This window comes from Artemia sp. Qi Xiang Cuo, chromosome 15, assembly GCF_049724085.1.
Source record: "Artemia sp. Qi Xiang Cuo chromosome 15, ASM4972408v1, whole genome shotgun sequence".
In the NCBI taxonomy this organism is placed as follows: Eukaryota; Metazoa; Arthropoda; class Branchiopoda; order Anostraca; family Artemiidae; genus Artemia; species Artemia sp. Qi Xiang Cuo.
This window is the reverse complement of record NC_142808.1, coordinates 14308437-14322487: the sequence shown is the minus strand read 5'-3', so window position 1 is coordinate 14322487 and position 14051 is coordinate 14308437. Positions and strand designations below refer to the sequence as shown.

The 14051-nt window shown below is 35.9% G+C and overlaps 1 protein-coding gene across 1 annotated transcript in view; it reads right to left on the bottom strand.

Moving 5' to 3' along the window:
• Positions 1-7456: 7456 nt before the first annotated feature.
• The window catches only part of Np (serine protease notopleural), an 86339-nt gene continuing 79744 nt past the window's right edge, over positions 7457-14051 (bottom strand). Inside the window, exons 7-8 of the mRNA XM_089101694.1 lie at positions 12782-12939; positions 7457-10643 (exon numbers count right to left, since the gene is read on the bottom strand). Of these exons, the coding sequence (XP_088957820.1) occupies positions 10485-10643; positions 12782-12939 (317 nt within the window). The 3' untranslated portion in view covers positions 7457-10484. The remainder of the gene's footprint in view (positions 10644-12781; positions 12940-14051) is intronic.

The window sequence follows — 14051 nt, the reverse complement described above, 5'->3', positions numbered from 1 at the left end:
TATAATTTGTACTTTACAGAAAAATTTGTTTTAAATGTTTTGACTTTTGTAACTTTAAAAAATCAAAAATTAATTAAGATTCTAAGGAATAAATATCATCTTATATATATTAAACTGACAATGCAATTTTTTTTCAGTAAATTCATTTGAATTTTTTTCAGTAAAGTACAAGTTATATTCTGGTTTTTAGAAAGAATAGGGTTTAGAATCCGACTCATATTAATTTCTGCTCGTTTTGAGTTTGACTCTGTTGTTTATTTTAATTTCTGCTTGTTTTGGGTTTCATTTATTTATTGATACTGGTTTATGGTAGTTGTACGCTTGGCAAATTATTTGATTCTATTTTTGTTCATTTTTGGTTTAATGGAGTTCTTTACTTTTTTTGAAAAATTTATTTTGTGGAAAGAAAAAATGTTTGTTGGCGATACTGGAGTTAGTATTTGAAAAAGATAGTATTTATTGCATGTAAATGGTGGGGAAAAAGATGGTGCTTTCCGGCAAACACCTTTAAAAGGATAGGTGGTGTGTAAAAGGCTGGAGTTCTTCCAAGGTTATAAAATGGTTTGAAGTCGTAAGTATAGATGTAGTTGAAAAATGTAAAGAAATATCGCAGAATCATAGGAAGCTCAATAGCGCTGCCTAAGTAAAGAACAATGTTGGCACAAAGTATTATTTTCTTCTTTTTTTGGTTTTAGACTAGGGCGCTTCGTATCCAAGGAGTGGTCGTACAAACTTCAAAAAGAACTCATTCGATTGTAAATTGAAGGGGCTAGTGCCTTTTATAATAGCCAAAAGTGATTGGAGGGCAACTAACCCCTCTCTCACGCCCACCATTTCCTCAAACGAATTCAATTAAAACTTGTAGGTAGCCATTATGTTAAACGTTATTGTACATTCCAAAAGGATGTCTTTGAGGATTGAAAACCCCCCACAGCCCTCAAGGCAACACATGTAACTTTTGTCCTAGGGGCTTATTAGGCTTGTATAGAAAGCGTTGTCGTAGAAATGTCAAAAAGGGCTCATTCAATTGGGAATTGAGAGCGCTAGTGCCCTTGTTAATTTTCGAAAGTGATTGGAGGGCGAATACCCTCCCCCCCCCAAGCCCTTCATTTCCCCAAACACTTCTGATCAACATTTTGATATAGTAATTTTGTTCAACGTAGTTGAAGGGTCCGGAAATTATGTCTTTGAGGATAACACCCCCCCCCCCTAGAGCTCTCAAGGCTATGGTTGTGAGTTAGTGTGAGTTATACCCTGGGGGCATATAAGGTTCTTCTATAAAGCGTTGTCGTAGAAACTTCAAAAAGGGCTCATTCGATTGGAAATTGAGAGGGCTAGTGCCCTTTTTGATAGTCGAAAGTAATCGAAAGGAGAATCCCCCCCCCCCCACGCCCATCATTTCCCCAAACACTTCTGATCAGCATTTTGGTATAGCCGTTTTGTTCAACGTAGTTGAAAGATCTGTAAATTATGTCTTTGAGGATGAAAACCCCTCCCCCGCCATAGCCCTTAGGACAAGGGTTGTAAGTTACGCCCTTAGGGCATATAGGGTTTTTATAGAAAATGTTGTCGTAGAAACTCCAAAAAGGACTAATTCGATTGGAAATTGTGAGAAGTAGTGCCCTTTTAAATATTCGAAAGTGGTCAGAGGGCAAATGACCCCTCCCCCCCCCCACGTCCATCATTTCCCCAAACACTTCCAATCGGAATTTTGAGATAGCCATGTTGTTCAACGTATATGAAAGGTTCGGAAATTATGTCTTTGAGGATTACAAACGCCCCAGCCCTCATGGCAAGGGTTTTAAGTTATGCCCTGAGGGAATATAAGGTTTTTATAGAAAGCGTGGTCACATAAACTTCGGAGAGGGCCCATCGGATTGGAAGTCAGAAGCTCTATTGCTCTTTTTAACAGTCAAAGTGATCGAAGGGAAGCTAACCCCCTCCCCCCCCCACACACACACACGTCGTATTGTCTCGAAATATATTTAATAGAAATTTTGAGACAGCCATTTTGTTTAAAATGGTCCAAATATCATAAAACAAGGCGTTTGGGGTTGAAAAAAAAACCCAGAGCTTAGGGGCAAGGGTTGTAAGTTATGCCCCAGGGGCATTTAAGGTTCTTATCGAAGGGATGGTTGTATAAATTTTAGAGGAGGCTCATTTGGTTAAAAGTTGGAAGTTCTAGTTCCCTTTTAAGAGTCAAAAGTGATGGAGGGTAGCTAGCCCCTCCACTGGCCCTCCCTCTTCACCAAACAAATCTGATTAAAATGGTCAGATAGCAGTTTTGCTCAAAATCGTCCAAATAACTAAAACAATGCCTCTAGGGTCGACGCAACCCCCCAGTGCCCTATGGGTTCAGCGTTGTAACTCATGCCCTGGGGTCATATAAGGTTTTTATGGAATGGGTGGTTGCATAAACTTCAGATGGGGCTCATTTAATTTGAAATTGAAAGTTATAGAACCCTTTTTAAGAGTCAAAAGGGATTTGACAGCAACCAGCCCCCCCCCCCATGCTCACCGCTCCCCCAAAGACATCCAATCAAAATTTGGAGATATCAATATTGTTCATTGCAGTTGAATCCGGAGTCCATGTAGGTCAGTCCGGAAACTATGTCTCTGATGAAAACACCCCCACCGCCACATTTCTCATGGCAAGGGTTGTAAGTTATGCCCCTGTGGCATATAATGGGGCATATAATTTTTATAGGATGGATGGTTGTTTATACTTCGGAGGGGATTTATTGGATTGGTAATCTGAATTTCTAGTGCCATTTTTGAGAGCCAAAATGATCAGAAGGCAGTTACCCTCCACCCCCTCCCCTCAACACGTCGTGTTTTGCCGAAATACATTCGAATAAAAAATTTCGAGACAGTTATTTTATTCAAAATATTCCAAAGATCGTATAACAAGGCTTTTGGGGCTGAAACAGACCACTAGAGCCTAGGGACGAGGGTTGTAAGTTATGCCGTGGCGCATTTAAGGTTTTTATAAGAGGGATGGTTGTTTAACTTTGGAAGATACCCATTTTGTTGAAAATTGGAAGTTCTAGTTCCTATTGAAGCGTCAAAAGTGATGGAGGGTATTTAGACCCACCCCCTTCCTTCCCCGACAACCCCCATTTTCACTAAACGCATCTGATTGAAATTATGAGATAGCAATTTTGTTCAAAATCGTTTTTAAGAACATATAATAATGTCACCAGGGGTCACCCCCCCCAGCACTTTGGGGATAGGGTTGTAAGTTATTCCATGAGAGCATATAAGGTTTTTAAAGATTGGGCGGTCGTATAAACTTCAGATGGGGCTTATTTGACTTGAAATTTATTTCAATGCCCTTTAAGAGTCAAAGTGATTTGAGAGCAACCAGCCCCTCCACGCTCATCATTTCTCTTAACATCTCCAATCAAAATTTTAATTTTATTCATCGTAGTTGAAGGTTTCGGAACTTATGTATTTGAAGAAGACACCACCCCCCTATAGCTCTCAGGGTAATTGTTGTAAGTTATGCCCTGGGGGCATATACGGTCCTTATAGAAAGGGTGGTCGTATATGCCTTGGAGGCGGCTCATTGGATTGGTAATCAGAAGTCCAAGTGCCCTTTTTAAGAGTCAAAGTGGCCATAGCACAGAACCCCTCCCCCCCCCCACACACACACACAAACACGTCGTGTTTTCCTGAGTTGTATCCAATAGATACTTTGGCAAGTCTTTTTATTCAAAATAGTCCAAATATCATATAACAGGGCTTTTGAGGTTGATACAAACCACCAGCGCCTAAGGGCGAGGGTTGTAAGTAAAGCCCCTCGGGTATTTAAGGTTCTTATGGACGGGATGACTATATGAACTTTAGAGGTGTTTAATTTGGTTGAAATTGGAAATTCTAGTTCCCTTTTAAGAGTAAATAATGATGGAGGTCAAGTTGCCCTCCTCCCACCCAACTACTCTTGTTTTCACCAAATGTAGGCTATCTGATCGAAATTACGCGATGGCAATTTTGTTTAAAATAGTGCAAAGAACATGTAACATTGAAACTTAAAAAGAACAGAAATTATTACGTACATGAGGGGGTTGCCCCTCCTCACTATCTCATGCCTTACGTTGAAGTGTTTTGAACTTGCAAAAAGCTTATTATTCTAATTAAACGGTCCTTGTGTATCAGGAGTAATTCTTAAATATTTGAAAAAAAAGTCAAATTTTAGCTTAAAATGCGAGGTACTGAGGAGGGGGCAGCCCCCTCATATACATAATAATTTCTGTTCACTTTAAGTTTCAATGTTGCTCTTTACTTTCAGCTGAAAAAACTTGTTTTTCTTATTTATTGAAGATGAATCAAAGGAAATCGAAAACCTTCGTTTACAGTTGACAGAAATTACAGTTGCGAATTTTTGGCGAATTCGCAAGATTAACCTTTTATTTTGCAAAAGATGATACAAACCACAAAAATCGACGATTTCTTTTATAAATAGCCCAGGGCTACATCCAATTCTAAAGAGGGTTTAGGGAATTGGGACTGCAGCAGTTTTTATGATATAACAGATGGTAGGAGATGAAACCCCACCAGGAGTTTTTTTTAGTCCTACCAGGACAACTAAACGGTAAAATATCTAATTTTCATATTTATACACTACATTTAATGGGTTCTTGTTTCCCAGATGAAGATTTGTTCAAAGAACTTATGTTTGAAGCTGCGAAAATGATGAACCTACAAGCCAAGAGTAATGCAAGAGAGGGATAATACCGAGCTTTCAGCTGCCATTCTTGGGAGACATCTGACAGTTTATAAGCGGCTACGGAGTTCCTATGTTGTTTTTAAATTACTTTTTTGTTAAGAAAACAAAAAATCGCATAGTGTTTTTTTTTGCGACCCTTGGCATTGTGCGCCCCTAGGCCTGGGCCTATACGTAAATCCTGGCCTACTTATAGTCCCCTAACCTGATTACTGAGGAAAATCGTTTTTTTTTTATATTGGTAGCATTGAACCTTCCTCTTTTTTCTTTTTTTTTCTCCCCTGCCAGATGTGCACTGGAACATCATAGAGAGCTATTTAAGGGTTTATTTTGAAGTAGATTTTCTATAAAACGGGTGGTAAAGCGGCAAAGATACCCCTTTTCAATTTCCTCGTACTCGTCAATCAGTTTCAATTGGAAAATGTAGTTGTTGCCTGTCTACGCTCATTACTTGACTTGACTATGACATTACTTGACCATATCATTCATCACTTGACTATATACTAGAAGATAATTACATAATTACCAGCTCAATTAGTGGTTAGCCCATAGAAGATGTTACCCATCAAAAGCTAAAAGCCTGAGGAACTTTGCCTGATTTCGTAAATGGGGCGAACCCCCAAAGAGGTTAAGAAATCTTAATGAAAATGGCACCATCAAATTCAACATATCAAAGAACCTGGTTGCGGAGATTTCAAGCTCATACCTACAAAAACGTGGAATTTTGTATTTTTACCTGAAAAAAGAAGACAGATACGTGTTTCTTCATTGTTTTTTTTTCCTCAGGGGTGATCGTATCAAATCACTTTCCTTTGAATAGGTAGCGCAGAAGCAAAGTATACCTGGCACTTTGACGATAAGTCACATCAGTCCAGTTTTGTTAAGAAAACAAAAAAATCGCATAGTGTTTTTTTTTTTTGCGAACCTTCCTCTTTTTTCTTTCTTTTTCTCCTCTGCCAGCTGAGCACTAGAACATCATAAGAGCTATTTAAGGGCTCATTGTGAAGGAGATTTCCTATAAAAATGGTGGCAAAGCGCCAAAGATACCCCATTTTCAATTTATCGTAGTCGTAAATCAGTTTCAAAAGGAAAATGTATTGTCTTTGCCTGTCTAGGCTCAAAGATGAACTTTTTTTATGGGGAGGTCTAAGATGGCGTTCATTACTTGACTATTTACCAGAAGAGAATTACATAATTACTTGCTGAATTAGTGGTTAGTCCATAGAAGCATTGGCGTCCCGAGGGGGGGGGGGAGGGAGGGACACGCTGCCCCCCAACTTTTTTGGAATTCGGTAAAATTTTCGCCGAAGGCAAAAACTTTGGCAGAAATTTTGCAAAATCGGCCGATATTTAGCAAAATTCATAATTTCTACAGAAAATTCGGCATAAATCAGGTAATAATTCGGTAAAATTTTGCAAAATCGGCCGAAATTTAGAAAAATTCTTGATTTCTGTAGAAAATTCGGCATAAATTAGGTGGCAAATCGGTAAAATTTACGAAGATCGCCCCCAATAAAATGAGCTTCAGGACGCCCCTGCATAGAAGATGCTACCCATGTTACTCATCAAAAGCTACAAGCCAGAGAAACTTTGACTGATTTCGTAAATGGGGCGAACATCCCCAAAGAGGTTAAGAAATCTTAATGAAAATGGCACCATCAAATTCAACACATCAAAGAACCTGGTTGCGGAGATTTCAGGCTCATATAGTCAAAAACGTGGAATTTTGTATTTTTGCCTGAAAAAAGAAGACAGATACGTGTTTCTTTGTTTGTTTTTCTTTGTTTTCCTCAGGGATGATCGTATCAAATCAATTATCCTAAGAGACCATTGATTCGAAGACCAACACTAAAGTTTGACATTCTGTTACTCTTTAAGAAGCACGGCTGAAGCAGAAGCAAGATCGTACCGGGATTTTTTTCGGGGGAGGGGGAGAGGGTACTCAAAGATTCTTTCGGATTGGAGGGGGGTACACAAAACAACGCATAAGAAATTTGTTTATATCCATTTTTGTTACGTTTTCACGCGTCATAAAAACATTCCGGGGGCGGGGGTAAAAACCCCCCTAACCCCCCCCCCCCCCCCTGGGTACGGCCTTGAGCACAAGAGCTGTTTAATTTGAAGATAAAGTGTTATTAAAGACCCTCAAGACTGTAGCGTAAAGAACGAGGGTTGAGGAATGGGGCATCCCCCTTATATACAGAATAATTTCAGTTTGTTTTAAGTTCTAAGGGTGTTCCTGGCTTTCAGTTGAAAAAAACTTTCTTTTTATTTAATCTTGCAAAGGAACATACCTGATTAAAAGTCAAAAGTAGAAAAAAAAATAGAAAAAAGCGGTAGAACAAAACAGTGAAAAAAGTAGAACAAAAGAGTAAAAAAAAGAATAATTTCAGTTTGTTTTAAGTTTTAATGTTGTTCCTTACTTTGAATTGAAAAAACTTTTGTTTTTTTAATCTTGCAAAGGAACATACCTGATAAAGATAAAGAGTAAAAGAAAGAAAAAAACAAGCAGAAAAACAGCAAAATAAAACACAAAAAACAGTAGAGAAATTTCAGTTTGGTTTTAAGTTTTAATGTTGTTATTTAATTCTAGTTGAAAAAACATGTTTTTTATTTAATCTTGAAAAGGAACGTTTTTGAATAAAAGTAAAAATAATAATAATAAATCATATCACATAAAAAAAAACACCTAACGTTCTGTACATACAATATCTAAATTGCAAATTTGATTCAGAATTTTGTATTTGCAAAATCCATTTGTAACAAAATGAATGTTCACTCAACGTTTGAGAAAAAGGTAAAAAGGATTTGGCATACTGAAAACAACATTTACACAAATAAATAATGAAATAAATACATAACAAAATAAATACACGAGTTATATCACTGGGTCTCTCTTCAGAAAATCAACTCTCACCAATTCATTATTTTAATTAACCCTTATTAAATCCCACTATACCTGCAACCCAGTTTTAATAATTTATTTCAAAATGCATATTGTGTATACTAAAAAGTAAAAATTCATACTCTGTTTTTTTTAATTGTTAAAATTACCGAGTTTTTTTATCTTTAGATGATATATTGCTGACAAAATACATGTAGCTCGAAAATATTCTGACTAGGACCTTTCCCCTCAAGGGTGGTACAAATTTGACCAGTAACCGTCAAAGTAAATGCTACGATTGGTTATATAGCATTTGATGGCCCTCTTGTAAGCTGAGTACGAAGCTTAAAAGAATTGGACACGCTTTAGAATATTCAGCAAAGTAGAATTAGAAATATTATAAGAAATTTAATAAGAAATCGAATGGAAAAACATCAACAGAAATAATATGCTTTAATAACTAGCTATCATAGCAGAAGCGCAACCAGGGGGATAAGGTGTAAGAACCAAAAATAGATGAGAAGAAAAAACTGTATTTTAATGTTATTTAAATGTTTTAAATATTCCAGTACATATGCAAAAAACACAACTCGATCCTACACCCATTCCCAAAGAAATTCCCACTCTGGAAGACAAAATTCCGAGGAATTAGAATAACAGGTGACCTCAGGTGAGAGGTTCACATTTTAAACATAATAAGACAAACATTTTTCTTCTTTCTTTAAGTACCTTGTCGAACAACCGCGTCTCATTCCCACCTTTTAAAATTCCAAACATCTTTAATTTGTCCAATTCGTCAATACGCAAGTCCCCCTTTGACATTTCTCTCTCACGCCTTACCATTTAGAATATGTACGAAAGTGCCCAAGGTAAGAAGTATTACAAGAGAAGGAAACTACCAAATGCCTATTTCCTCGTAAATTTAAACTAGGGACTGAAATGGGCAGAGAAGGATATTTGTCTCTCTATTTTGGCAACGAGGCAAAATTAAGCCCATGAATCAAAAATGGGAGATATACCCCCAGGCAATAACTCTTCTGGGAGACAGCCCCTTCAAAAAAAAAAAAAAATGAAGCTTATTCCGTCAAAATGGCGAGGTACAAAAAAATTAGTTATGTAAACTTTCCAAAAAGCACAGTTTTAACAAGATCACTCCGCCCATAAATAATTATCAGTATTTCTTTTTTGTTCTTGTTCGTTTATTTTATAGGCATTTTTTGTAGAAGCTCCTTTTATTGAAGGGATTGTTTCATTTTGGTTCTGTTTTTTTGACAAATCTTTTATTTTGTATTGAATTGCTGACATAAGTTTATATTTCTGCGCTCAAAGTTTGTTACAAGTTTTATTCAGATAGAATTTATTATCCTGTATAGTTTACTTTGCTTTAGATTACTGCTCTCTGTTATTTGACGATAATTTTTCTGTCAATCTAAGGAACCCTTACTATATACTAGTCCGAAATGTGTTGGATTCTAAAAACAACTCATAAAGCTGATTTTTGGACAGCAAATCACAAGACATTATTCAAAGTGATTGAACATAAAAAAAGAAGAGAGAACGCACTCTTTGAAAGATCCGAAATTTAGGGGTCGTTAGGATTCCTACACATTGAGGGCCTTCTAAAGACATCAGGGAGGGGGGGGGGTAAGTCCAATTCCCAATGAGTTTTAACAAATACAAAGATTTAACCATCGCTAATTTGAACCAATTGGGTTTTTGGTAGAATTTTCTGATTGGCCTAAAAATTCTAAAAGACATTCTGATGAAGATTGCAACCCCAACCCCCATTGCAACCCTAATGATTATTAGTTTTATTTTTAATCTAATCGTAAATAGGAGACATTCTGCTTCGTTCAGGCTTTGGTAAGTCAGTTTTTATCAAGTGAGGTAAGTCAGGTAAGTTAGTTATTCTTATATCAATCGACTAAAAATTTAAGAAAACAACATAGGAAGATTGGGCTGATGAGGCTATATATATAAAATCAAGTGTGATTTTGTACTGCAAATAACCTGAGTTAATCAAGCTAGAACCGTACAAATGGCACATACAGCGGACTTTTTCTTAGCTAGACTGCTTGATAAAAACCAAACCACAAAATGTTACGAAGATATTTTATTGAAAATATCTTTTTCAAAATATTTTATTCAAATTTTATTGAAATTTGTTTCGATTTGGTTAAACATATTAAGCACTAAAGCGAGAAAACAAGGACCAATGTCTTTTTTCACATTATTCCATGTTTTATCGGGTGTGAATTTTTCCCTAGCCCATTTCCCCTTTCCCAGTAGGCGGATGTGATTTTACTACGAGATAATTGATCTTACAAAATGGAAGAAGAAAAAAATTCTCTTCCAAGCTTGAAAATTTAAAAATCTAAGCACTTTTGAAATCTGAGTTTATGTAAAATTAAGTTTGCTATAGAAATCATCTTAAAACCTTTTTACATTCTTTGCATTTCAGAAACAATGTACTTGCTTCTTCCTGTGACTCAAGATTTTTAGCAATAAATATAAGTATAAAAGCTACTTCTAAGAAACAACGACATAATGGATAATACACCTAAAACAGTTCATCACATTCCACGAACGAATCCGAATTAAAAAGAGTAAAAGCACGCGCAACAATTATATACCCACCTTCAAATTCAAAAACACCCATTGAGGTCATCTTAAAAAGTTATTTCCGAAATGGAGCAATCACGATAAAGCACTGTTACAATATTCTTCTTTTCTTAGGAACTACCGATTTTGATAGCGTCTATCCAAGAATCCGCGTTGTGCTATTGCACATAAAAGCGAGCGTAAGACTATCCTATCGGTGTATTAACATGCGCACTGCGCAAGGTTTAATTCGAAAATATATCCTAAAGTTCTCTAAAACACTATAATTTGGTTTATCCAGTCTTTAAATTCTGTGATTCGTGTGTAAACACCAGGCTGGTTGGGTTCAGCACAACCAATTCCCCACGAGATCACTCCTCCAAGAATCCAGTGACCGTCTTCTTTTATCACCATAGGTCCTCCAGAATCACCCTAAAATAGATTTTGTTTAATGCTGGAAAGTTATTGAAAGACAAAAACTAATTCTAACACAGCAAGAACTTGAGTCATCTTCACTAGAAATAATTTGGAATAATGCTTATTTCTTTATAGACATGAAGCAAATATGCTTTGACAACTTTGGTAAATCATGATCAATACTGGGAGAAACAATCTTAGCTGCAATTACAATACGCACTGAATCTGATTGTCATATTTATCCACAGATCCATGCAACCTAATGAAAATCAACAGAAAATTACTAATGGAAATGAAATAACACATGTACAAATCTTATATAACATTAATTTTCAAATGAAAGTCTGATTTTCCACTAAATTTGATGTGTTTTTTTTCATGTGCCTTGAAAAAGGCAACGCTTGATTTTGTTTTTGTTATTAGGGTTTGTCTTTTTATTCCGTTTCGTGGAGAGAATAAGCAGAAGCTCTGGGGAACAAAAAAAGTTCATGACAAGGGTGTATTCAGGATTTTTGTTCAGGAGGGGGGGATGTACATACAAATTATTTATAAACGCATCAAAAATATATTTATATGCATTTTTGTTACGTTTTTAAGAGTAGGATAAAAATGTCGGGTGGGGGGGGGGAGGGGCGTCAAACCCTGTACCCCCTCCAGCTTTGGTCCAGACGCATTGCTGGTTTCAATTTTGATACACTAAGAGCTCTGTGCAATAAACTTTTACGTATTTCTCGACCTCTGCTTGAGTACAGAGATTTTTAGCAGTAATTTTATGCTGACATAGTTAAATTGTTTTTAAACCGCTATGTTGTGCTTGCAGTTCGTGTTATATGTTAGTTCTTCATGTTAGAAGAACACGAAGCAGAGGTTGCAGAGGTTGTGTTAGCAGAGGTTGAACTGCTATGTTGTGCTTGCAGTTCGTTTCACGTGTTAGTTCTTCGTGTTAGAAAAACACGAAGTAGAGGTTGCAGAGGTTGTGTTAGCAGAGGTTGAACCCCTATGTTGTGCTTGCAGTTCGTGTTATGTGTTAGTTCTTCGTGTTAGAAGAACACGAAGCAGAGGTTGCAGAGGTTGTGTTAGCAGAGGTTGAACTGCTATGTTGTGCTTGCAGTTCGTTTCACGTGTTAGTTCTTCGTGTTAGAAAAACACGAAGCAGAGGTTGCAGAGGTTGTGTTAGCAGAGGTTGAACCCCTATGTTGTGCTTGCAGTTCGTGTTATGTGTTAGTTCTTCGTGTTAGAAGAACACAAAGCAGAGGTTGCAGAAGTTAATACATTCTCAGATTACACTGGCTATACATGACAAATGAAACTCAGAGAGGAAAGAAACTAACAAAATGAAAAATAAAATCATGAAGGGTGAAAAAACGAGGATTTTGTCAGCCAGTGGCGAACCAAATAACAATGACAACTTTGATGACAACAATGACAACTCTTTTTTTTCTTAATATAAATACTCTCTTTTTCCTTCATCCAGCAAATTTACTCTGCAAATAAAGAGTTTGTAGTCTTTTTAAAGAGTATCTTTTTCCTTCAAAGTTCTTCAAAATTTTAGTTTACTTCCTAAATTGAATAGTTTTAAGACGATATGAGAGAAGTTTTTAAGAGAAGCTTGATTGAAAAAAGTTTTTCTAAATGAAAAAAAAACCGTCGTCAAGACTTGAAGCGATCATAGATTATTACATATATACGAGGGGAGCTGCAAATATTTTAATCTTTCTCAATTTGCATTAAAGTTTCAACTTATTATACATATTAATTCTATTCTCACTAAATCATAAGTTAAATTCTAGTTTAGAATGGGGCAGAGGTTGAGGGGAATGACAGCTCCCCTAATATATAGGATAATTTGTGTTTGTTTTAGGTTTTGATGTTACTCTTTACATTCATTTAACAAGGCTTGTTTTTGTTCCTTTCATCTCTACCAACTTTTATTATTTGTTGAGGACTTTTCGCAACCCCCATTTTTTCATGTTTAAGTTACACCTTTGCATTACAATGCTTCAAAAATGAAAATCATCCCTTAAGAAGGTGCACCATAAACCGTTTAGCTACACTTGACTTTTTTTACTCGTGCACAGATATCAGATATTTTCATTTTTTTTTTCATTAGGCCCGGGAAAAAAAACCTGAACTAAAAATCGAATCAAGCTTACTTCACAGGAGTCTTGTTTTCCTGCCTTATATCCTGCACATATAAATATGTTCCGAGGAATATGCTCTACATAGCCCGCAGATCTGTACATGCCTTCACATTCTGAATTTGAAATCACCGGAACTTCTACCTGTTGCAATTTAGAGGGTAGTGGGCCATCTATAAATAGAAAGGTGGAAAACAATTTTAAATACAGAAAATATGTCTATGAAATAAAATATATACACTACTGTGAAAGTAAGGCTAGAGACTCAAAACGGTACCCAAAAGAAAATCGCCAAAGCCATCAAAAAATAAATCCGTACAGAGGACAATAGCAATAAGTCTAGAAATAAGTAGCAGAGAATATTCAAAAAGATATTCAATCCTGGTCTTAATTTGTGATCCATAAATCGTCACATAAAAAACAATTATCTGATTATTTTAAATTTAGCTTACTGGGGTTAGCATAGACTCAGCGTTTCTTAAATGAAAGTTCAAAAATACCGTTTGATAACGGTGGAACATAAAAAAAAGTATCATTTGCTGTTTGACTGCAATAATGCTATTTACCAGTTTCTAATATATATATATATATAATATATATATATATATATATATATATATATATATATATATATATATATATATATATATATATATATATGTATATATATTTTAGGTAGTATCATTGCATGCAACATTTAAGATTCAATTAATTACTTTGGTACTAAAAATTCAAAACATGCTGGTGGTGAAATTAGTCTTTAAGAATCTAAATTCTCATTTCGGCAATAGTGCAATCAGTAAAACAATAAAACTTTTTCCAATTCTCCAACGCAACTGAGCACCTCAGTGTAATTTCTGCCGTATTTTTTTCTGTTTTTTTTTTTTTTAATCAACCCATCACTGGTAAATTGGCATTGATACTGATGTTTTTAAATGTGATTGCAACAATGTTAATGCTCTATAAATCAGATTCCCTTAGTTGTCACGTTTTTGGTGTCTCCTTTGTTTTCCTCCTCTTTGTCGTTGATGAAAGTGATGCTACTTATCCCAGACACATCCTTGAATTCAGCAGTGTAATATTTAGCTTATCTATTACATTATTGTGTTCAACAGTTTGTTCACAAAAATGACTCTTTGTTACTTTTTTTTACGGCGAGCAACACCGACCATTGTATTGACAGCATCGAAAGATACAATCTGGGTTACGGAGGGGTAGATGGCTTAGCAACCTTTGACGAGCTAGCAAGTTCTACAATGTGAACTATATACCGCAGAAAACATAA